The 27,849-nt window shown below is 32.7% G+C and overlaps 1 protein-coding gene across 1 annotated transcript in view; it reads left to right on the top strand.

Annotated features, from left to right (window-relative positions):
- The first annotated feature begins 605 nt into the window (after positions 1-605).
- Positions 606-27,849, top strand: part of LOC124362457 (disks large 1 tumor suppressor protein-like) — a 354,467-nt gene continuing 327,223 nt past the window's right edge. The window contains exon 1 of the mRNA XM_046816975.1: positions 606-935. Coding sequence (XP_046672931.1) covers positions 917-935 — 19 coding nt within the window. The 5' untranslated portion in view covers positions 606-916. The remainder of the gene's footprint in view (positions 936-27,849) is intronic.

Genomic DNA, 27,849 nt, shown 5'->3' on the forward strand with positions numbered 1-27,849 from the left:
AATAATATTGTTATTATTTAATTTATATAGGTCTAAGCATGCTTCGTTGTTAATTAAGTGATGATTCTCTAAATACAAGTGTTCAATAATGAATGATTATTACTTGTAAAATACAATATTATTACTATGTTTGTCTAATGTAATGGCATTGCCGTTAAATAAATAAATCGCGGAAATTTTAATCAAAATCTTTTGCTTACTTATTAAACTGAAAAATGTCAAAGTTATACTTAATGTAATAAACCTTAAATAAGAACACGAATGAAATGAATTCTTTAGCACTGTAATTTTATATTAGATGATATGCAATAAAAGTTATTTTTATAGTTATTACAGTGGGAACATTATCAGCGCTCTGTCCTAATTGAACGAAAATCTCTGAAAGCAATCTTTTTAGCTTATCAATCTTATTTTTGACTCTACAGTCGTAAAAGTTACAATTTTACCCTAAGAAAGTAAATTTGATCTATTACGTGGGATAGATGTAGGTGCTAAATTACAAGAAATGCTCTTTGGCTATTTTTGCTATACAGTGTACTCGAAATCAGTTGGTCTTATGAAAAAGGTCCCTTTGTTTACATGACGTACTTGTGTGATCGACCAATCCCGTCAGTCGACACCAACTTTTCGTCTGCTACAGTTCGCGAGCGGTCAGTAGACGCCATTGGTCGTTTTTCGTGTTTATCGTGGTTATTAATTGTGTGAAATCGGTATTGAATATAAAACATCAGTTTTTTGGGGTTTAATTACAGTGTTTAAAATACAAGCAAAATTGTTTCACTGTTGTGAAGTGTGAGTGTTAGTGAAGTATTTGGAGAGAAAATAACCTAGTTGCTGGTGGGGTGTTGTTTTTGTGTTATCAAGTTACAACAGCAGTATTTATAAGAGTGGATAAATAAGGATTTAAAATTCCAGAATGCCTGTAAGAAAACAAGGTAGGTACAACAAGCACCGGAACAGCAATATTGTATGTAAACTCATTTGAGGCCATGGAACAGTTTAACCATAAAAATAGATTGTGGTCTATGTCATTGATTGTTATAGGCTTTGCATAGAAGCAAATGTATGGTGCATTTAGCAGTTTCCTGTCAGTACACTTCTTAGAAAGACGTGACATAAAAATCTGTTGAAGTTTCAGATCAATGAATCAACCGTTATATTCAATGCTATGTTCCAGTTGTATACCAATTGTTTTTTTTTCTTTAATCTTAATTAATACATGAGGATGAGACTGATAAAAGTAAATTTTGATATAAACATTGAAAATATAAATGTACTGGTACTTATCTATAGGAAACATGTATTGTCATAGTGTAATAAGGAAGGTTACAGACTTCAAACTAAATAAAAATACACAAGATCAAAATAAATAAAAAGGTTCACAGAAATCATGCATAATATTCTTATTAGGTAACAACTGTATTTATCTCCCATTATAATAAAATAAAACCCACAACATAAAAAGAGTTTAATTTACATAAAGATATTAAAAGAGACAGGCTGTTTGTGTGCAGATTTTAAATATTCTGAATGAGTGTTATTCTCAGGGGATACATTATCTTATATTGTGCCTATCATACAGTAGAATCTCTTTAGTCCTGCTACTTTGGGACCGGACCCTCGGCTGAACTAATGCTTGGGTTAGGGTACGATAAGCGGACACGGTTTTCTATATCGAAGAATGTAATCATCAATACCTATATAATATTCGCATCTCAAATCCTAGACTATCAATCGATATAAAGTATCTATAGTTCTCAATAATTATCATATGTTTTAAATGAAAATATGAATCTAATATTTACAGTGATCAAACAAATTATTATAACCAAAATTAGGATAACTGAAGACGACCATATTTGCTCCTCTCACAGTTACAGTTGTTTCTTTCCCACAAATTTCACATACCGTTAATGCGTTTTTCTGCACGAGTCCAACATGTTGAAGTCATGAAAAACATGTCTTATCATCTTCCAAAGCTGTCGTGTAGTTTTCTAAAATTGATTGTCATTTTTAATAATCAAATGTTACTTATATAAAATTGAAATATTACATTAAGAGTATTATTTGAAAGGGTTTACAGCTATTGATATAGATTATTTAATTAATCGTTAAAGATAATTAATCAGTATCGATTGATTATATCGATGGTTGTGATTCAGTACGTTTATCGTTTGCCAATTTCGACACAAAAAACCGGGTCCGCTTATCGTACCCTACCCTAATGCTTTATAGTTACATAGGCCTACCTTTACATAAAAGTCTAATTTAATATTCTGGACTTTTAAATAATTTAATAACTATTACACACACCCAAGCTGTTGTTATGTACTTGAAAACACTTAATTCAAAATAATACTCACTGCAAAATATAATACAGTAAGCCTACTGTAACAATAATATAAGTTGTATTCGCGTAACAGATATACCATCAGAACGTAATCAAGAATTAACTGAACTGAGATATTTCTTTACATTATATTAGGAAACTACATAGACAGGTTAAATCCTGTTGATTTTTAGCTGTGAATCATTTCATGGGCGATTGGCTCAGTCCGTTGTCAGATCGGCCAAAACATCTGAGGACAAACAAGAGGGAGAATATTCTATAAAGCAATGCGAACACAGATGTATAAGAAATCGGCAAAGATATTTAACAATTCAGTCTTATTTCAAAACCTAGCCTACACTAATGCTCAATTCTCATAGAGGAACATGCACCATCATAAAATGAAATGTTACTAGATTATGAAAATATGAAAGAACAATTCCGAGTTCATGGCTTACGTAAGCTGAATTCTTGAAATATGCTAATGAAAGCAGGTGGATGAGGAATGGTGCCAGCTCTTGTAGCCGTAGCAAAATATACATATATTGAAAGTCCATAGCTTAAATTATTTCAAAGTAACCTAGCTTTACTTATTAGGCTTCACTTATGCTCAGCCAAATCTCATGACAAGACATACACCATCATCAAACTCGATATTGCCTTTATAAAACCAAAATTAAACTTTTTGTTAAATTTAAAACATGTAAGCTATAGATGAATTTGTTCTTGAGAAATCGTGCGGACACACTGATAAAAGAGAAGATTTGTCAATGAGTGACAGATTTTGCTACTGTTCAGCTAACTACCGGTACTATCAATAAAGTTTATCAATGGATTTTTAGTATTAAAATGGAAATATATTTGTTTTCATTAAATGTACTATGAAATTATGTTGTGGATAAATAAGCCTAGTTGTTTAAATTAGTTTGTTCAATTAGTTGAATAATAAAGTTTTTATAATGACATAAATTAGGGATGATAGTTCACAGAGTAGGTAACAGACTTTATTGGCTCAATGTTAGCGAAACCAATCACTTGATGACTGGATAAATATTATTCCTGCCTGCTTTTATGGTGAATAGCTCAAGAAAAAAACTGACCTATCAAGACGTGAAATTTTGCATGAAGCTTCATTTGTAGTCAACCATGTGTTTGATGATGGTGCATGCCTCTCCATGGGATGCTGGCGTGAAACTGGCCATAGATTCTTTGGCTGAGCAGTAGTGTAAATTTTTATATTAGTCTTATGAGTAACCATGATGACAATGAGAAAATCACAGAATAAATAAATTTGTTATTTGTTACAAATTTATTATAAAATGTTTTAGAGTTATATGGTTAAATCCAAAACAAATAACCATGTAAATCTGGCCCAAATTACTATCCTGGATGACATGCTAAAATATCCAGGATCCAAACTCAAAAATGGGGTCAGATTGTTCATTTCATTTAATCACACTAAGGAAACAATTATGAAAATTCCAGCTGAAACATTTTTAAAATTGTATGGTTACAACCTTCTACAATTAGTTGTAATGTAGGATACAGTTTCCAATACAGAGCTAAATTCGCATATAAGCTAATTTAACTTTATTAGATAGAGGTCATTTTCTTTCTTTTCAAACGATAACCTGTGTCTGAACTCCTTTATAATATCTGGCGTATAATTTTGCCATCTTGAATTTTGTTATTATGACTTGTGGCTGGTGAGTGAGTTTATTGAAGGCATAAATAGATTTCTGTTAATCCATTTATCTGTAATGTTTGTTTGAATCACTTCGAAATTGTGGCAGTTAGTGCATTCATTTGTATTGCTGCCATTGTGCTTTATTATCTCAAAATGTTATGCAGCTGCCTACTAGGTATAAAAAATATTGTAAGAACAAACATTGTTGTAAATGACCTGGATCTTTCTGATACAGGTGATATAGGACTAATACAAATATACTCTTAAAACTTTGACAATCACCTCAACCGAGGTATTGAAAATGTGTAAAAGCAAAGATAATAGCCTAGTGTTTAAAATTATTAGTTTCTAATAAATAGTTCTATCTTGGTCTACGTTGTACAGTAGTAGCCAAACTTTTTTAACAAAATCCAAACTGCTATTTAAAAATTTTCTGCTGTTTAACACTTTCACTGTGGCGTTATACTTAGTTACCAAGCAATCTCTGTCTCTGGCTCTGCACTGTTAGGTGTCTTCCGTTGTCAAATTTTTCACTACTATTCAATAATTGTTATAATATTTTTATTTAAAATCTTCATTGTCACTTTATATTGAGTGATCCAAAGCCGTTTCACTGTGCCTCTGAGCCATAAGCTATAATCATGTTCAGTAAATGTGTAAAGGCTGGCTAACAAATGAATCCAAGTTATGTGTTTTAAATACTGTTTCTATACCTAGAAAGTTTGAATCTATTAGAATCTCCAGCAGTTATTGTACCTATTAGTCCACATTTATTTATAGTCCTAATTTTGCAGGTGATAGTTTGGTTCCAGTGGTATTGATAGCTTAAATTCAGAAAATTTTTTGAACGTTATTAGAATAAGCATACATGTATGAAAACCATATCAATATTTTTCAATCCATGTACTAATAATGCACAAGGGAAATTTAACAATTGAAGAAAGATAAAGACAGAGTTAAATTTTGAAAATGAGTCAACTAATGGATAAAATCAAAGCAAAACTACCATACATGCAATGATAATGCATAATAAATAAATAACAAAAAATTAATTTGCTGTTACCCTACAATGTATTAAAATAAACTCTGCCACTGAGCGATTCTGCTCATTATTTTTGTGAGACTATTTCTGGTGTTTGTGTGGGTTATAACATAATTAAAATTAAGTTTATAGAATATCCTCTCTCTGGCCATTCTGAAATGAGGCCATAACACCTTCCTGATTCTATCATTATGGTATTTCCCTAGATTTCTTCAAAATATGTTATTTATAGTATAGCATAATTATGAATCCACTGTCAGGCTTATTACAAAATTTATATTATACACAAGTACAGTGAAAATTTGGTAAGAAACTGAAATTGTTTGGACCATAATTTCATGTACATACAAATATGAGATTGCACTGATTTCCACATTGTTTCATATTTCTCTATGTTAGGTTTATATTACTATATTGATAGGAATTCATTCATTCAAAATCTGGCATGTAAAAACACCTAAGCTATACACACAGCTCTTGGCTGGATATTCTAGGGTGAGATGTAACAAACATGTATGCAGGCACTGGACTATCTGGCTCCCAAATGTTCAAACTCTAATACTCAAGTTGTAATATACTTAATTTCTAATACAATGAAGTACTTTGGTGTCTATCCCATATGAGATGAGATATAGAGCTTGAGAATTCCAATGATGTAAACATAGATTAATGCACTAACTGGTATTCTAAAAGGAAGAGATTTTTAACTAGGGACTTAAAAATCCATTATCCGACTCTATCCTCACCTGTAATATCCAATTAGTTTAATTTAAATATTTGTTCAGAAAAAGACCATTTTGTAATGCTTGATGATTCTTGTGCAAGACAATTATGTGGGAAAATGTTTAGTCAGAAAACCCCCTTTTTGAGGAAGAATTTTTGATAGTGCAATAAAAATTGTAAGAATATAATTTCCAAGTCTTCAAGTAAAATTTTTCTATCAGATCTATTTCAACGTATACGAATCATATTTGTTACTATGTTATTTGTTACTGCAACATTTTACATTAATTTAATAAAACCATATAAAATCACAAAAAATCGGTAAACCAATATAACAGTGTATTGATTGATCCGACAAAACTTCAAAAAATCAAACGGTTTGTAACTTTTTTCCTAAATTAATTAAAATTGATGATTGATAGCTGAAAATTTTCCTTTCTCTCGGTTATTAAATTGTGGAAAGTTTCAGGTTGTGCCTATGAAATAAATATAAAAAGTTTATCTTGCTGACTCGCAGTAGTGGTTGCATGTTCTGACTAACCGAACTTTAGACAAAACTGACTGTAACTTAGCTGCCTTTAGACCTTCTGACCACAAAATCAATAGAGTTCTTCCCTGAACCTCAAGGAATTTATGTGCCAAGGTCAGGTCTTCAGGACAATTTCTATCAAGAGTATCATATGGACAAACATGTAACGCACATTGAAAAGGACCTGTCAGATTCTGACATGTGCATAGTGGAGTGAGAAGTTTCCTTACAGGAGCCAGAGCCACTGAAGACAGCATTGTTGTTGCCTAACTATGCATTGTGAGCAGGATAGCTGAAAAAGAGTACAGCTGTGCTCTGACTGAGAGATCTGAAAAAAGCAGAAAAAGTGCAACGAATTAAACAAGTGCTAATCTGTGCATACCATTAATTTTTGTTAACAATCTGTGTAATAAACCCACAGTTTGGTAACATACACAGCCTTGACATGCAACTACCTCCACTTATTATGTAGTCTGGTCTGTCGTTTAGAAGTGTGACATATGTTACCCTTTAATTTATAAATGGAACAATCTATATGGTTAATATTAGTGTATACATTAATTATCTTTTTGTATAGGCTACCCTGTGTCAATGAAATACAAATAAAAATCTAAGAAGTCTTAGGAACTAAAAGTTAGGCACATTCTCCCGATTTTTATATGACAATTCAGAAGATGTACCGGTAATTACGAATTACGTAATTAATTAGAATTCATTATTTCACACTATATTCTGACAACTATTCCAGTAATAAAAAATAGTTTTTATCACAACAAAGAAGTTTGTTTGTAGTTTGTTTACAAATTTATTTATTTCTACTACTTTCACGTTGCCGTCATGGGTACCCTTAAAAACAATGTGAAAATATTCGTTGTCAGCCAAATCCCAAGGAGTGACATTTACCATCATCGAACTCAGTGTTCGTACATGTAGAAATGAAGCCTAATGCATACTTTCAAGTCTATAGATAGGACAGTTTGTTCTCGAGATACCATGCGGACAGACAGACAGTCAGTCATACAGCCAGACAGACCGAAATTGACAGAAATTACAGTTTTCCATCAACACTAGTGATCGGCTTCGCTAAAACTCAGCATATTATATTTTTCTGTTTATTTTATATATATATATATATATTTTGTTTTCTAAGCAAAATACTAATAAAATATGGAGTACCTTTTGATTCAGTCATTTGTTCAAAGGACAATATAATATCTACAATATCAAAAGAACAAGGATTTTTGAAACAGGAACTAGTACCTTATTTTTTCTTCAGGTGTTAAAAGCTGACTAACATGTTTCAACATTTTAAAAAATCAACTGAATACGTGTCATTTACTGTATACGCCAGTCATATTTAGCAACAGAAAGGTTGTATACGTGAATCACATATGTACCTGAGACTCACCAACAAAGTCAAAAGAATTTAATATACACTGTATAATAAGTCATTCAAAAAACAAAGTTAATACATTTATAAATTTCACATGCTATTCTGTAGCTGACTATTTACAATAATACAAACTACTACATAATTATAGTACAAACATTACTACATAATTTACAAACTACGATACATAAATCAATAAGTAAACAAATGTTAATAAAGAGTTACAATCACAAAAGTGAATAAGTAACATTAACGTTATAAGTGAATAAATGGTTGAGTTTAGTTTTGTATGTTTCAAAAACTAAATTGATTGTATTTAATCATTGATAAAACCAATTCCAGCGAAGCATTTGTAATCACCGGACCTTATGCATTTTTGAGAGAATGCCAAAAATATACAGTACTTGTTATACAAACTAAAATAATACGACATTATTATGAAATATCTTATTGTTGCTAACATTCAATTTTAGTATATTATTTTATCTCAGCGTTGTAAATACAAGGAACTTGTTAAAAATGTGGATACTTCAATTCATATGTGTGATTGGCTGTGCTTATTTCAGAGGCCATCTGAATTGTTCGTCTTTTGTGCGTTCCAAGAGAGCAATATAAACGTGACAGCAATGCGTAATTTGCATGGCAGTTCAAGGTGAAAGTTACATCATCAATGATCTCACCTGGAGCGTTCATGCAGACGATACCTATCATACCAGTAAATCAAACAACAATAAAATTCATGTGATGACTCACATTGTAGTTCTGGCTTGTTCAGAGAACCATTTCACTAGACTGGAAGAACTGATACACAATACTATATTATATGGTGTTACCATTTTAAAGAGAATCCTGGCTGACTTTTGGTAGATTTTCTATACAAAATAAGCCTATTGCGATTGTTCTCATGGGAGCACTTAGCATAATTGTCTGTATACCGAACATAAAGAGCCTAACATCTCCCCGCGGGACTATGTAACTTGGTACAAAATTGGTACAACTTTGTACAAAATTAATTGATCTTATAAATATCTCAGTTTAGTTCATTGGCTAACTTGGTAGACTACTTCATTTAGTTTTTTTCGTTTGTAGCCATTAAAAAAAACAACTCCGTTATGTATAAACCTAGTAAAAAAATAAAAAGTGTTAATTGCTTATAGATTTTGCTTATGTATTAGTTACATTAGGATTGTTCATTGGGCCAGCTTGGTACGCTATTTTGTTTTAATAGGACGGCTGTTCAAAAAGTCTCCTGGAATGCTTTAAACATTTCCTAAACTTGTCGTTATAAACAATATTTTTGTATATCGAAAAGTGTCCGAGTTTTCGAGGTATCAAGTATATGAGAATAAGTGAATAATATTTCAGTTGTCACAATATCTACCTACTTCTTCCGACTGAGCCAGAAGAACTATAGGCTATACTTTTCCGAGAGACAAATGTTGGATTCAGTACAAATTTTGTTAAATCAGTGCTGGGCAGTTTTTTACAATTTTAAATTAACAACATCCGTTCTCTACAGTGGCTCCTCTCAAAACCTTCGAGGATGGCTTGGGTTCTCCTATGAGGTTTATTTGAATATATTTTATTCTGGTAGGCGAAGATACCTAAAATGCCCTGCGCTGCATGAGTTATCACTTGCAATTGAGTAACTTTTGACGGACCTGGATGTTGGTTCGGAGGGAGATCATGCCTGATTACTATCGAATTTGCTGCCTGGATGGGCAATCCTTTAACAAGCTTAATTGTTATGTTGGAAGCTGCATATGAATCCATAGTGATTGTCATTGGTTGATCAAATCGCTGGTTTGAATGATGTTAGCATTCCACTGCCGTGTTTACTTACGTCGATCTCACATTCTCTATCATGTGGTTGTACAATACGCTACAGTGGAAGCATCCATGAAACCTTCGTTGCGCTCCGTAATCACACCAATTTAACATCGCATTTTGTAGAAGGAAATTTGCTTCCAGCTCTGTAAGAACTTTCAAAATGAACAGTAATGGTCATCCAGTACCAGCTTATTGTGACATAGATGACAAGGATTGCTTGAATATGACGTAAAAAGTCATTGTAAATCATCATTAGATCATTATTTAATAAAATATAATCGGTATAACTTTTATCACACTAAGATATCTGCCGTTTGGTATAACATGTCTTATTTAACTATTAATCAATATACTCAACATGTCGGGAATTTTGGAGTAGGTGCCCTTAAATTTAATATCAGACCTCACACCCCGAACGATACCGGCACTGTAGTTCGCTGTTGAATTGTGTAAAATCGCCCATTTTAAGTGTCAAATATGAGGAAATATTTTCTTGAATATTATGGGAAAGGTAACTAAACCTAAAGGAAAGTCATTATGTAATTTGTTAAATGAAAAATACATTTGGTATTGTAAAATATCATTGCATACGTGCTCAACGAAATGCTTGGGCCCACCTTACCAGTGTTTGCCCAGCACACGCGCGAATTTTTTAAGGTGTTACATACGTTAAACACTGATCGCCGTAACGCACGAATGATGTTATTTTTTAAACGGAATAGTGCTGAATAATTCATAAACATGGTACAGTTTGCTGTCAACATGTGGAATGTACATATCTGAAGTTTACATAGTAAAACAATCTAAATATATTTGTGCAACACCAAATAACCGTTGTTTGTTTTTACAATGTTTGGAATAGTTTGGATTTTAGCTTATGTGTAAGGCTAATGTATTGTTTACGCTCTGGAGGGTTTGGAATCGGTATGAGTTAAACAGTTTTCTGTTATGGATCCCTTAACTCAACATGTCTGATAGTACGATAAATCACGCAACAACCCTCCCCCCTCCCTAGCTAATTGTTTGGTTTCCCTTTTATGTGTATTAATCTGATCATTGTATATTTCTCATTAGATTGTTGAAGTTGAGATATGTAGTAGTTTAAAGCCTTAAAGGCGTGAAAGAAAAAGGTTTCCTCATAATTATTTATATTAATTGGTGTACGATTATTCTTTCCGAAAAAGGCTATGATTTTAATTTACAGGTACAATTATTTTTACCTTGCTTGTAAGTAATTCCGTAGCAAAGGATCTAAGATCGTAGCACATAGCATTTATGATATAGTATGTAATCTTAATTGTTTAGTAATTCCTACTAGTGAAGACAATCACTTTGTATACGTGAATACGAAATATATTTAAATAAAACATATCTGGGGAGAGGAGTGGGGAGGGATAGTGATATCTGGATCAAAATGTTTGTGTTTAAAATGCTTAAGTTAAAATGTTTCATGGACTACAAAAGCTTTAAAACAAATCTTGCACTACAAAAGCATTAAAATCTTGGATCATGGCTCTTGTGTTAGGTCAAAGGTGAACGTCCAGTTCATACATTCAGTAACCCCACTTACAGTAGTTGTGATATATTAACACAATGTGATTCTTATTAGCTTTATGCTTAATTTTAAATCAACTAAGTATTAGGATTAGAAAACAAAGTATCCGCCAACTACGCCAGTGTCGTCCAAATTTTATGTATGTGTAAATCTTTTTTATCAATACATTTATTTGCTTTAAAAGTAAGATTTAGTTACATTTAGATTATCGGACTTCTTATGGACCTGGGTGTAGCCCTATGATACAGACCTTGTGCTCTTGCGTACTTAATTTTAGTACTTGAAGAAGAAATTGTTCATGGTTAGAGATCGTGCGGACAGGCACATAGACAAATAGATACAATACCATATTTTGACCACTCGAACCACAATACAAAATTAGCTACTTTCTTTATTCGAAGTTTATTATTGTGAATTCATGGTGTAAGGATGTTAAGATTACGGATATTTGCCATGATTATACTTTTCATAGAGTGACATTTCGAGAACTGGTATCCGCTCTCTTCTTCACATGTAAAACACAAGACAAATAACCTGGCTATGACTCTCCAAGGTCAAACTTAACAATAGAAAATGTTGGGCGTAAAAATCCTAAACCCAACACAACGAACATTATAAAAACAAACTATATACTAAACGATATACGATATGCAAAATTTGAGCATTAGTTAAGGACCCAATGTCAAACTGTATCTACCGTCTTCAGGTCACTGAAAAATGGAATTAAAGTTTGTCATTTATAAAAAGGTACGGCACTCCATATTAAAAAGGACAGTACATTGATTCTATATTAAATGCACTATATACGGACCACTTTATGAGACAAGATATGTGTAATGTAAGTGGCTGAGCGTTTTACAAAAGCAAGTCGAGACCACGCTCTCGGGTCGGCCGTTGTAAATACGTTAGGTAGCAGGCAGCGTTCACTTGTGATAACTCGGTCACACAGCTCAGCAACTTGTTCACGCCGCCGTGCTTGTCCCTCTTCAGAGAACATAATTTTAATTACGCGGTTAGGTCTCAGTCGACTCACCGACAGTTGTTAATTTTCACGGTTAAACTTATAATCGTTGATACGCTTTTCGCCCTTCTGAATGTTGTAATTTTATCAGAACTCACTGACGACTTTAACCGTTAACTCAGCTTTACGGTCCTCACAGTTTTCATTTTTTTCTCGACATCTTAATTTCGTTTTAATTTTGTCCGTAAAATGTTTAATATGGACATAGTTGAATTCACTGTATAGCGTACGGTTACGGTGTGAAAGATAAATTCTAACTATAGATTGGTGAACTACATCCCGCGTAATAAATGACAATAATGTTATCTATATTTAGTCGAATTGCAACTCATGCGCTATTCGAAGCTATTATTTTATTTTGTACACTTGATTAGAGCAAAATATGCTCGATTTGGACCTGTTCCCACATAAAGTACAGTACCTTTGAGAGAAAATATTGTCCTAACACGTACTGTACTTCTAAATGTGTGCCTGATTGAATGTAAATACTCATGTCAGTATTTTTAATATTTTGCTCAAAGTTAAAAATTATATTTTTTAGTCGGCTAATATTCCACACATTTTTTAATGTTTTCTATCCTAAATATGTTTGGAAAAAATTTCAGATCGATGTGAAGAAAGTGGCTCAAACGATTCTCATTTAACCTGTAACAGGTGTAATCCATCAGATGCTTAGTAAAATGGGTCAGGTTAGGTCTAGCTTTAAATTCTGGATCAAAATGTATAAGAGATTTAATGCAAGTTTTATGCTGAAATACAGTTATTAAAAGCATAATCAATACGCGTGGCGAAATTGTGTTTTTAATCCTGTATGCAGACGACACCTGTTTAACTTGTGAACACCTAATAAAAAATTGCAGGTTTAAAAAATTAATTGTCCTCAAATAAAACTTGTAAATCATTATTTTTAGCTAAATTTGAAATTCTGTTTTTCTTTCTTTCAAAAGAGGAATTTACATACATTTTTTATAACACATTCACATTAGACAGTTTTAGAAATAACACATCCGCAGCTTCACCAATTTGAAAAATACAGTTATGATTTTGTATCAAAATAGAATTGAGAGCTAAGTTCAAGCCAACCTTTACTTTGCAAGTCTGTGTTGTACAGAATGTTAACCGTAGCTTATCCACTCCTAGCTAACCTAGACCACGGAATTCTCAGGTAGTGTAAACATACAAGGTTTGCCATGGCGACTCACCCCCAGCCAACCTGGACTTTGCTAGTCCCCGGTAGTGTGGACATTCATAGTTTACTGTGGTAAGGACGAAAGGAGTTCGGCACTGGTTGCTTTTATAAATAAACGTTACTTGCAGTACACTGAACTGAAAGCAGTTGCCACGGAGCGACATACAGTAGCCGGTCCACAAAGTCAACTACACAAAGTTGATCCAATTTCACCAGCATTGTCCGCGTAAATTGAATGTTCGGGCCTAGTTTTTCATCGCGTCCTTTTGTTTTCTAGATTAGAGTAAGCGAAGCTTGGATAATGGTTTGGTTTTCTTTAATAAGCCAGCTGACTGTTGTTGAAAGCTATTGCACTTGAAAAATATTTATAATAATACATTAGACAAGTAAACGAATTGCGAACCGTTATAAGCGTCGTTCATGTTGTCGATATAAGTGTAAACAGAACAAAACTCGTATAATAAATAACTCCGTATGTGCGTTCACTGTCGATAATAATTGGATTATATTTATAACTTGGCAAGATAGAAAGCTTAAGCAGTTGGTGTTGGATGTAGTAGAATAAGATTATAAATAAATGGTTCTTATACAACAAAGAGTTTGAAAAAAAAAATGTTTTACAACATAATGTTGTTAGCTGGTAAATTGCATTGTTGGAGGTACAGCGCAATTTACCAGAGCTTGCACAAGATTTTTAGTGACATTACTTTTGAATTGATCGGTCTTATTCATAATTTTGAAAATACCACAACGTGGTTTATTATACGGTTCACATCCAAAAGATAAATTATATAAAAGATATATATATATATATATATATATATATCTTTTATATATATCTATAATATATATATCTATGGTGTTTTTAATTCGGTATGTTGGTGTAACTTGTGAATACCTCCTAATAAATATTCAATGTATAATATGTTCAAAAATTGCTGGTTTAAAAACTTAATAGTCATCAAATAAAATTTGTAAATTATGATTTTTTAGCTAAATTTGAGATTCTGTTTTTTTTTTCTTTCAAAAGAGGAATACACACATATATATGTTTATACTACATAACGCGGCTTGTGGAAACGACCACTGTCCCAAAAAATCCCAGTCGAAACTTGGCACAAAATGTTATTTTGTAAATATCTCGGTTAAATTCGCTGGCCAGCTTGGTACGCCATTTCGTTTCAATATAACAGCTATACAAACTTCAAACATATTCACAGCTCTGTTATTTATGATCCTAGAAAAAAACCTGTTCTGTAATTCTTATAATAATTCCAAAATATTTTCTAATAAGCTTATTTTTATTCAACGGCTTTGAGCTATTAATTGTATGTAAATCGGATAACAATGATTCTACTACCAAGAACTGGCGATAGAAATGCTAAATTATACAAATTTCATGCAAAAATAAAACTTATAAAAATCTCGGATGCGTCCATTGGCTAGCTTGGTACCATTTCGTTTTAAAATTGCAGTCATTCATAAAAAAATTACAACTCCGTTATTTATAAACCTTAGCAAAAAACACTTCTACAATGCTTAATTGCTCATAAATGCCCTTTTCCAAAAGCATTTTTGGTATAGACATACTAGTTATATGGATACATTTGACATATGTATATATGTATGTACATACGTATATATTGATATAACAATGTATGTTAATACGTTTTTGAGATATTGGGTACCTACATGTAGATCCATAAAAATAAATAAATAATAATTCAGTTGTTAAATAATCTACCTACTTCTTCCGACTAACCCGGAATGGCTATTTACGTAGTAATATTGTAATTGTGTGTATTGTGTTAGAATTTAATAGCTTTATCTAGTGGCGATATCGGTTATATAACAGACAGTTTACAAGAGTCAGACCATTGCTGGCTTGTGCTTACTACCAATTCGTACCTCTAACGGGACATTTCCGTTTGTAGTGAATGGATCGTCATATTAATTGACATTGGGCTCTGCATCTATAAAACTAAAAATAGGCACATATTAAGGTGAGACGAATTTTATTTTTTTTTCAGTGGATTTATGTCACTTACAAACTATCTCTATTTTTTTACTTCGCAAATCTAGTATAGACTTCATGAAAAATATTCTGCTTTGTGACATACTTTTTATACTTCATTTTCTTATTATAATTTATGTATTGATCGAACATACCTTCCGTCATTTGATTTCTATGTTTTATGTAATTAAAAAAAATTAGCAATTAAGATCTAAATGGGAAAAACATTTTAAGAGAAATATTTTTGTTACAAAAACCGTTTACTTTAATGGTTGGGCAAGGAGTTTTTATGTTTTTTAAAAACACACTTTTGACAGACGACAAAGTGAATCTGTAGCAATCTTGATAGACCCCTTGTGCGAAATTAACATAAACAATGGGTCTCTGGAGCGCCATTCAGTGTTGTTACAAGTCATCTTGTCATTCGGCCCGCAGCAGATTCAGTTACCACTTCTTCGTACTTCGCTTCGGACTTTGTTAGTTAGGTTTTCGATAGTAATTTCCAACGTCCAAGCAGGTTGAGCCATCTTGTCACCCGCCACTCGGTGAATTCACATTCGTTACCGAGTCTTCATACTTGCTAGTTAGAGTCTTTGTTAGTTAATTTTTCGATAACAATTTATAACGTCCAATCATGTTGAGTATTAATCTAGTCATCCGTCCGAAGAAAATTTACATAAGTTACCGAGTCTTCATACGTAATCGTGTCTTTTTTTAGTTAAGTTTCCAATATTAATTTGAACGTCCAAGGAGGTTGGAGTCATCTTCTCATCCAGCTCTCAGAAAATTTACGTACGTTTTCGCGTCTTCGTACTTGCTTGTGTCTTTGTTAGTTGATTTATGATAGTTAGTTTAATTAGTTAGTTAACTTCTTTACTCTTATTGTGAATTAGTATATTATTTTCGGATCATTCTATCTGTTAAGTTCAGGCTATTTTAAAACATGTATTATTCGAACATGTATTGTAGTGTACACATTCCTCCATATGTCTTCAATGGAAACAAATATTACATCTAAAACTATATTGCAGAATAACACAGCTATTTTTGGGTATTATTAAAGTTCTGCAAAGTAAAGCGCAAAATAAAAACTGTACACATAAATCCATATTATTTTGATAGTTAAGTCTTACTTTATAGACCACAACACCGCTACGACGAAGTAATCCATTAAATCCCATAATAACTATGTCACTTATTTCATATAACATAACCTTAAACTTATTTCGCATGCCACATGCTATTTTGTATTCATATTTTATATGAGTTTACTGTATACTGTACAGTAATTAAAGTATTGTGTTCACTTGTTATATTTTGGCGTATTTCTTATTATAATTAATGACAAAATCAATAGTTAAAAGAAATCGTTCGTGAAGCTAGGAGTACTATTGAACAGTCTTGCGCCTGCAAAATGATAAAGCAATGTACTCGCAGTGTTAGTTTTGCCTGCTCTACGTAACAGGCTGGTATCACTTTAGGGGGATTAGCTATTTAAAAAATGTTTAAAAATCGAGTACTTACATATTTTGGAATAATCTTAAAATTTTGATAACGAAATAGTTGTCCGTCGTGGTTTTAAAATTTGTTTCATACCTTTCCATACAGGTGAACTGTTACGTGCCTAATGTATTTTGTAAACGTCTTATATCAAAATTAATACGTTCGAAATTTTCACTTTGCTATAAAGATTTATATGAATATAGGTAATATCAATATAAATTTTGATAAGTTCTGTTCATGCACTGATGGAAACATTTGTTTTTACAGTATTTATTGTTTGTTCTTATCGATAAAATACGTCCTCTTCAACAGTGCTGTCACGCATAACTCATGCACTGAGAAGTAAAATTGAAAATATACGTTACTACTAAGATCTTAGGCTTTTAATTAAGTGATTTATTATCAGCCTTTATTATAGATAATATACGGTGATATTTGTAACGCATGAATAGGAAACTTATAAACGATTAAAGAAAACATTTGTATTAGTCAGCACTAAACCTATTAATAAAGAATATTTAAAAGATGTGAAACCAAGTTGAGTTTCTCTGTGAGGAATTGTAGGATAGTGAGTATAATCCAAAACATCCTGAAGGATAGATTCTTAATGGATAATAGATTTTTTAGCCTATACAGTATTTTTTGGAACCGAGCATAGGAGTAGAATTTAGTACGAAGTTGTTAATGTATTTCAAAAATAAGATATTTCAATGCAATTGATTTGAGTAAATATAATCAAAGAACTTTGTTCAAAATATTTAAAAAAATGTTTATGACTCATGAACAATAATGTACATAATAGTATGAAAACCAGATAGTTTAATAGTAGCAAAATAACAGTGTTAGTTAGCCTTATGGCCAGGAGTGAATGGCCAGGACTTTTTGTAAATTATAAAGAAATCTCTTTACCCTATGGCTTACCAATGTTCTGTGGCATTCTTTGGCTAGGACTTGTTCTTCCCGTGAAGCCAAGCATAAACTATAATATAAACATGCCAATAATGCTGTAAACATGTAGCCTAAACATGAAAATGATGCTGTGTTATTATCTTATAAGCGTCAACATGTTCTTAATTAAAATGATTAACTTTCGTTCTTCTTGTTATAAATGTTCATTATATTATACAATTTTACGAAATTAAGGTTTAACAATTTCAACAGTCCACCATCTTGGAACGTAATATGATAATCTAGTATTAATATTTATCTTTATTTGAAATTGTGCAAGAACAATAACTATGCCAAATACGAATCTTATATCTTTAAAAATGTTGTAAACAAAATCTATAAAACACACATACAGACAGAAATAAGGTAAACTAAACATATGTGATACACGTTTATATTTCATTTTTGATTTGTCTTGACCCGAAGAACAAATCCTAGAAAGAGAGTGATCGTATATACTGTGTGAATCAAAGAACTGAGAGAGAATGCTGGCTAGTGCCATTGGTGCAGCTCGGCCGCGGCGTAGTTCGGGGACGAATAGCTTCTCTGATCTTAACGACAATCCCTGAATCACGGAAATGCTGACTGGTCCGCTAATCCCCGTTATAACTCTCCTTGACGGATAGTGTCGCCTAATAACTCCATCCCTTATTTCATATCGGCCGACCGGGTTCATTTAAGTGATAGCGGTCTATCACTTGAAATTGAAACACCCCCCTTTTAGAGTCGGTGATTTTAATATTTGACGATTGTAATCGAATCGATATTGGATGTTGATGAAATAGCGTCCATTGTTTGGTGTTTGGAGCAGGCGGATCTTATCGCGTCCGTATTGTTTGTCGCTTTGTCAGCGCTTTTTATCGTGACCGTCGCTCATTTGTTTATCATGTTTGGATTTCCATTAGATAAATGAGTGTTCTGCACGTTGAGCTTTTGTTGTGGCCGACACATGAATAATTGTAGCGATAGCGAATATGGTGCTATATTACAGGCCACTTTGCCGCAATACGTGTCGATAGGTAGGAGTTTTTGGATATTTCTTAATCAGTCACTTGTTTCATTAGGATTCTTATTTATTCGTTGTGGTGTCACTCGTGTGATAGGGTTAGTTTTTATTTTTTGGAATTATAAAAAGTGAACAAAAAGTCGAAACAAATAACTTAATTTAATTTTTATTCAGAGATTTTTTCGTTACCATCATGGTACTAATTTGAAAATGTTCATTAACCCTCAGCGAAATCCCGTGGAGTGACATGCTATTTAAATACCCATTCGATATTGCCTATATAGAAGTGAAGCTTCATGCTAAATTTCAAGTCTATAGGCCAGTTTGTTTTCAAGATTTCGTGCAGACTTACATAAATTGAAATTGCCTTGTCCCTCGATTGACAGGCTTCGCTAACGCTCAGCCAATATGTGTTATTTACATAATTACACAATATCTTCCACTCCAGGGTTTTAAGTTTCCGGTGCTAAGTAGAAACTGCGTATTCTATATTGAGATACTAACAAAGGGGGAAACAGAGTTACTTTCGTAGTTTTTTTCAAAAGTTTTCAGGTTTTTCAAGAGGACCTTGCTGATTATCTACATTTCGTAAAGAGCCAAATATTTCATAGAGTTTTAGAGCGAAACATGATTGCTATATTTCTAAAATATTTTTCTATGTGATAAGAATAATGTTACAGAGTTTGTTCTTTCTCTCAGTATCCATTTCAACCTGGGTTATTCTCCCAACCGTTCCTTTTATCACTGTTTGATATGAGCTAAATATTAATTTGTTAGTGTATGTAGTAATCAATATAAAATTAACTTCCAAATTGTGTAAATATTACACGAATATTTACGTGCTGCCGTCACGTGTGTGCAGTATTGGTTTTGTTGGTGTTTTATTCAACTTGGGTCATTGGTTTAACGTATAACAACTGTAGATTGGTGCTGCCGTGATCAGCACCACGTTTCGTGAGTGATAAGCTAGCAAAGGTGTGAAACGAGAGACCTTGAAAGGTTGCGTTTATGTTGTTACACTGGACTATGGCATATGATCGTGATGCTCTTTTATCAATGTAATGTAGTCGTCGTATCACGAAAAGTTCAAACAAACACCAAATCTGTATTAATAACTTCTTTATTTTAAATACATGTATTAAAAAACTGATATAATGTGATACTGTAAATAGTTTATACCGAGGAATTAAGGTTTTTTTGTCCTATTGAAAATTTACAAATAAAATATCTGAGCGGCCGGGTCTGGCCATTGGACTGCAAAATGAACAGACATACCTCAATTGTTTTATGTAAGTAGTATTTGGATTATTCTGTGTGGCGCCTTTGATTGAATTAGAGATAGTTCATGCGAAAACATTAAAGCACAGCAAAGTGAGTGCTCGCACCGCCATCTGTGAAGTGAGAGGTTAAGTAGACAACTAATCGAATTGTCTCATTGAAGTCTGCGACATGTCCATCAATGCTAGTAGATACTCATTGTAAATGTGTGCACGTGATTCAACCTTGTACGATAGCACCAAAGTTACAGTTGTGCAAACTAAGTTCAGATTGATCAACTACTACAACTCAAAGCGAAATGATTTCAAAAAAGCTGGTTGGAATAAGTTAAAAAGGGCTGTAGTATAAAGTTTAATAATATATAGACTGTTAAGGGTATCAATGTTGAGTTTAAGGTAGATAGAAGGTATTCAGCAAATAAAGCAACTCCGGGATTTGTTGAGCAATCGGAAGAGCAAACTTGGGAAGGCCAATCAATATTGGAGAAAACTTTTACCGGATTTTATTCATTGGAACGACCTCATTCGCCTGCATTATTATTTTCGTGAAAATCTATTTTTTAAATCGCTATTTCAAAGCCCTATCCTAGAAACACCCCTCCTCCTCTGTGTGAAATTAATGTAGGATTTGGAAAATACTTTTTTATTTTAAAAGATATATTTATGTTACGTTAAAAAGCAAATATATTTTCCTGAATTAAATAAATAATAATAATAATAAATAAAAAAAATGTGATCAATCCTTAGTTATATAAAGGGCAATTTTGTAATCGGACCCAAATAAAAACGGCTGAAGGTAAGATATGAAATTTTTATTGTATACTCATGATTTTTTATTCATTTATTAATATAATTAAGAAAAAAATGTGTTTCAAATATTTTGTAACTAAATTAAATTTCTTTATACATGTAAAACGCGACACTCCTTCAAGTTATATAATACATGATGTACTTACATAATGTAAAAAATTTACATTTTTATATTCAAGCGTTTTTATTTAAACTCACTACAAAATGATCTAAATTGCCTACTTTAAACGCCTGTTATCACGAGGAATGATCAAAAACAATTTTTCTACTGTTTTGTATTCAGGAAAGTTGTCTTAAAGAGCTATCTATGAATTTAACTTAAAAATATTTTCCTTATTCTAAATCAATTCTATTGATTGTTATCTCAGGTAACTTTATCGGTTGAAATGATCAAGTGGTTTTATGGTTTACTAATACTCCAAATAGTTCAGAAGTTGAGTAATCCAAAATACCGGAACTGTGGGAATATCGTCCGTAGTTGGTGGTTTTAATAGTTGAGGTAGTTACTGTAGGAAGTACGCATATTTGGTTGTAGTCAAAAATGCTGGACTGAAGGTATTTGGTTGTAGTCAAAAATGCTGGACTGAAGGTATTTGGTTGTAGTCAAAAATGCTGGACTGAAGGTATTTGTGGATTGTAAAGCGTGAACGTTCGAGTAAACCCGTTCACGTCATTCTTATCTTGGAATGAGTCCAAAATGTATTGTTTAAACTCGCGTTGTGCGAACTCATCTGAGAGCCGACTGTTGTCCAATTGAGCTCTCTGCGAAGCCTCGCCTCTATTTAGGCGCTGCTTATCGACAAAGTCTGCTGTGCAAAGTGACGAAGTTTTGTTGGAATAGTTTGTGACATTTCCATTGAAACGATTTGGAACTATTCCATAAAATGCCTACCGAAAGGAATATCACTACAATAAATTATTTAGTCGACTCAGGCCTCAAGTATTTTGTTTGAAAAAGGAATGCTTCGAGTAATGTTAGCAAATTGAGATTTCATACAACCTGAGAGGGGTTTTAAAGATATTCCTGTTTAAGGCCGCAAGTTTGTATAAACTAAAACGAGCGTGTGTAGGCTACATAAAATGCTTTCGACAGAGTGGTGGGGGGGGGAGCGATTTATTAATTAAACATTCCTGAACAACATGAGTGAGTATTTAATTTTAAAATAGTTTTCTTCTTTTTGGATCTCATTGTAAACTAGTTTATGAATGGTCGAATGCCTGATTACACGATAATAGTCTTGATGAGCTTAAAAGTCTAATAATTAAACGGCATATCTAGTAAATATAAGAAGATAAACCATTGTGACTTCACACCTACAAGTAATTTAAAAAGTCTTTATGGGACACGACTTTGATAGGCTATAGAAACATGACATCTGAACGGACAACCCTGCAAGAGTAATTTAAATGTGTTCAGAATTGAATATGTAATATTTTACTGAAGGTTTATCTAAAACACTCTCAAAACTGAGCGTAAAATAAAGGAAACTAAACATAATTTGCAAGATTTCTTACAAAGGGTAATTTACTCTCGAAAACAAACGCAATGAAAAGTGTGTAAGGAGACATTGCTTGTTGTCTCTACTGGTGGACTGGAGTTTATTATTATTGTTGTAATTATATTATCCTAACTTTTAAGTTTGTTTTACTGTCGACAAAAGAAAAGTAAAATGGTACGCATTCAAAGAATATCCACCCACGACTCTCAGGACGTTAGCTTGCCTGAGGAGGTATAGAATTATCAATGACATACACAACAGTGTTTTATATCCTTTTGTGATGTGCGGCATTATCATATTAATGAATTACCCTGGATTTGTATATCTAGATATATTTTATTTTACTAAATGAGTACGAATCTAATCCTGAAATATAGTGTGGTAAGTACTTAATTACAAGTCGTTACTTTACAAGGAATTAATGTCAGAGCCATTGTGGCACAACCACACACATTAATCCACACTATCCTACAGGACATCCCAGTATGATTCATTAAGTGTGTTAAGTCATTACAGTGCTCAAAATACTCTACAGTTACAGGAAGATGAGCGTTAAGGACTACTAATGTGTCAGGCTCCCGTGAGGATAGTTCGCTACTTTAGCTTAGAGAATGTCAATCTTCCAGTTTCTGCTATCGACAGCAAACGTCACAGCCGCTTCACCCCGTTAACAGCAAACTATGAGATTATTAACCATCACAAGAGAATAAATATCAAATCAAATATTAATAACCATTATAGAACCCAGGATTGGACAGAACACAAAGTATTAGTTTATGTCCTCCATGTAGATTGAAATACGTATTTAATTATTTATTATATTGTTAGCTTCCGGTTTTTCAATATTAATCTCCTTAGTTTAATTTCGATTCTAATAAAAACAATTCACTACCATGGTGATATCGTATATCGTATGATGAGTCACGGAAGGCCGTTCAATGTACAGTACCAAGTTATAACTCAGACCCTTGCTCTGCGCTACCCTCAGTGCAATATTAATGATATACACCTTATCCGTATGCACCCGGTCTGGCCTTAGTACGCTGCTGCTGTACTATTGTTTCTTACAAGGAATAAAGTTACAACTTCCGCAGTGAACTGCAGCCTTTACGTCTTGATTTAATGTTTGTAACTTGATGTTGGGCATTACGTTTTAAATTCTCACATAGTTGTTTTAGAAAAACGCCTTTTTGTGTGAAAACCTGTAAAGACATTCTATGATCAAAAAAATATCTTTGTTTTTAAACTGCATTATAACAATAGCTGACGCTCCAGTTAACTATAAAATTACACATTTACATATTTATTGACATTAAATATTGTATTAGACCAAATTAAATACCGTACATAAAACACTGTGTACTGTGTATAAAACATTAATTATTTTGTAAGTAATTTATGGTTTTGTACATTTGCCTAGTTTTCTTTCCGTGGATATAAATCTATTGTAGATAATCTATACGAAGGAACGCAGGGCGCAAGACTTCTAAAAAATTATAAAGAAGTTTATAATAATTGGATGGAATGGGTTGGCCTTATGGGCTACTGGGACTAAATTAACCTTTTTATTAAGTAAATTATTTTATTTTGAGCAAAATTTTCACTGTGTAAATGTAGCATGAGAGCATCCCTCTTAATATTAGTAAATCGTATTGAATGACACAATCTCAGAGTTTTTGTTCATTTTTAAAGAAATCTTGAAATAAAAAAAATATCTAATAGTTTTAAGTTGCATTTTGAAGTTTGTTTGGAATATGGAACAATACTGCCTATTTTGAACCTAAATTGTGAAAACACTAAATGCAACTAGTTTAAAACACTGTTGTAGAACAATAGTTCTAGCCATGATTCTTCCCAGTACTAAGGAATGAGCTGATCTTAACTACAAGTCTGCATGTAGAGTAGTACAGAACTATGATGACTAAGGGAAGTTAATAAAACTATACCTTGGTGTCCTATACAATTACAATTAGGTAATGTGGGTTAATAAAGGTTGTACTCCTGCTGCTGTTCCAAGAGTCCACTACCCATCCTATAATTCCTGATTTTTATATAAGCTCGTATTTCAATTGTCATGAAAGAGCCAGGTAGGCCATCTGGTACCTAGAGTGGCGCGTGCTCTGATTTTCTTTGTCCCACTACACCTTTAATCTTCTTGGTAAGAGTGGAACGGTGTTTCATTGCCTCATTACCTTCACCCCTCACTCGAATCCATTATCTCCGGTGATTGCACAGGAAGCCTTTACCTGCGTTGGGTAGAATTTTCTGCCTGCCGCCCTTGTTCTTACAAATCAACGAGAGCATCAGAAATGCAATTTTTATCAATTGGAAAATGTTTACTCATGGTAGCATAAATTCACCAAACTAATTTTCAATTACCATTACTAATGAGCATAACGTGTTTCTACACAAATTGTGAGGATTGAATTCAATGTATCTGGAACACACATAAAACCATATTAATAGCGTTTAGACTATACCCATGTGCAATCTAATGTTTCAATCTTAATTTGACAACTACATGAATAGAACGATGTTCGAAAGAAATAGAATACGTTGAACGTAAAGTTGTTAGATATTGTGACAAATCTAAAACACCAAGTTAACAATGATTTTGAATCAGTAGAATCGCGCTATTATATGTATTTTACATTTTACTTATATGTGTCTACCTTTGCACATTATTAATTGCAATCACTTAATATTGGGGATATACAAATTGTACATACACGATACTTAAGACATATATTATTTACATTCAGCGTCGCTCAATAAAAAAGCATGTCCAAGCTCTTGTTGCCGGTTACTACCTAGCCTGTAGTTTTGGCTCGGACACGACACGTCGCGTCTATAAATAAGCCAGCCAGTGGCGGCTAGTGACGTGTGTGATGACGATACACGTTTGTGCAATCCGTCTATCTCTCTCTCTCTTGCTCTCGTAGTCACGCTGGTTATTGTTGGTCCAGATAATGTGATATCAGCATACGTCATCATCTTTGTGCTGGGCAGTAGGTGCTCTTGACCTGCCACAACGTGCCGGCTGCCCCTGTCACTGCAATAGCGATATGATTGGTTATAAATAATGCTGCCAGCAATCACTATGCAATCATCGATTTTACATTGTACCTTATCATTTTCCGCAATGAGATAGTGTTTATTAGACAAAATGTTATAAACGTAAAGTATTGCAAAAATATTCATCCAGAGGTAATTTACACGGGTAGAACCAGTCTTTTTATATTTCTAGTAATATCCTAGTAAGTTCATCATTTAGCAGCGGCTTTTTTTAGTAGGAAAACTTCCGTGGTAAAATTAATGTTTGTACATTTGCGTTGACAAATTTTATATTGCTTGGTTCTTTAATTTGTCATAGTAATATGAAAGTTAATATTATTAAGTTAGCTGAAGTAAATGGTTTCCTTATATATTAATTGGGATTCTGATGTGAAATTCTGTGTAAGAATGGGCCATCTTGTGTCTTTAATTTGTCTTCATCAAATAAAAACGTATGGTTCCATTTTTTGGTAGGCTGTAAGTGTGTTTCTTTGTTTTAGATTACGTAACAGCAAATCAATTCCATGACGGTATGTTGTAAGCGACCAAGTGTATGTAAAAATGTAACAGTGGAGAACAAAGTTATAGAAAATGAAATATGCAGGAAGTTTTGTGGGCGTAGAAAGAATGAGAGATTGTTCTGTATAATACATTATTGTGGATATGAACTTTCGTACGTAAATAACACAGCATTCAACTGAGACCGGCTAGTCTCGACACTGTGGCTGAAATTAACGCAGAGCCTCGGTTTGCTGACGTTTATTACCCAACACGAGCCAAGCACCACGTGACCTACGTCACGCCACTTCTCCTCCAAACTGTCTGCCTTTTATAATCAAAGTTCACCCCATTTTCCCGTTATTCCAGCAATCGTTGTGGTGATTAACCTTAATAGCTTGCCGTCTTTTACTTCAAAGGCATGAAGGATATCTGATTTTGCGGATTGGAAAATATACATCTTCAAAATTCTCGTTCATCAGTCTGCATGCAGTATTAGTTTAACAGAGGATGGCAATAGTTGACTCCTTACCTCCATGCTTACTCTGTACTTTGAAATAAAGATTATTGTAAACGTTTTTGGTTTATTGAGCTCTCATTTTCATTTTAATGTGTGACTGACTCCTTTAGTAATCATAAAAATTAATGTTTATTACATTAGTTCTGGATTAATTTATCATACGTATTACTTATTTGTGAATTTATTATGCGTGAGTCATCCCTCTCTATGTATCGAATTTATTTTGTGTAGTTGTTTGTTATGAAATAAATGAACTGCAAAAGAAAATAGTCAGACAGAGAACTCCTCGTAATAGAGCTAATCGAGATGGTAAATAAAATAAAGTATAATTTAAGAACACAACCTTATTGATGACTGGAATGGGTTTGTTTACTCTACAAAATCATATTCACAAAAATTAGATAGTACCTAACATTTTATATCTTCTGGAATACTTAGGTAGAATACATTGTCATACAAATAGTACTAAAATACTCGGGCTTAAAATACTTTTCGAAAGCCTTTTTTAGGTTGGTGAATAACAGCTGTTACTAACATCGAAATTAATTGACAAAGTCCATTTGGACACTTGCCAGAGCAATCCACCTCAGCTCCCAAACCTCATTGTTCCAGCCTTTATCTTCCGGGAACACCCGGAGACATGACGTAATTCGCCAAGACATCGGAGAGTAAATTGTAACATGTAAGTGATGTTTGAGTAACAGCAAGTTATTAGATTTTGAACTGTAGTTTCTTGTAATTTTAAGAAAAAATATCAGTGTTCTGATAAATATTGTAGAATGGTAATTCACACGAATTAATTGAAATATGAATTTTTAGTTATATATATATAACTATATATCTCTTAGGGGTAGCACGCTCACCCGGTAAGTGAAAGATCCTGGTTCGAATCACGGTGGAGCAAGTAATTTTTGTGATTCAATCTTTATTGGAATTATTAAATTAGGCTATTGCCGTTTATGCAAATCTAATGAAAGAATATATATATATATATATAAAATTGATATATAATAATTATATATATAATTATATATTATATTATTACATATATATATATAATATATATATATATATATATATATATATATATATATATATATATAAATTAATCCCAATTATATATACTGTATACAAATTTTTCCCAATAAAATAATACTATTATATTATAATAAATACAAATTATAAACTGACGTTCTCAAATAGGGTAATAAGAACGTTAAAAGAGTTTATTCGTTATGGAACAACACTAAACATCAATTCTTAATGCATTATAATTGTGTTGCAGAATATTTAGGCACATTTCGAACATTTATATGAAACAAATTTGAATTTATTGGAAATAAAAACAATGACACAAATAATGAAAGCAGACAGTTGAATTTGAAACGTTCTAACCATCCCGGAAAGTAGTTAACTGGTCATACA

The sequence above is a fragment of the Homalodisca vitripennis genome, chromosome 5 (assembly GCF_021130785.1).
Source record: "Homalodisca vitripennis isolate AUS2020 chromosome 5, UT_GWSS_2.1, whole genome shotgun sequence".
NCBI lineage: Eukaryota > Metazoa > Arthropoda > Insecta > Hemiptera > Cicadellidae > Homalodisca > Homalodisca vitripennis.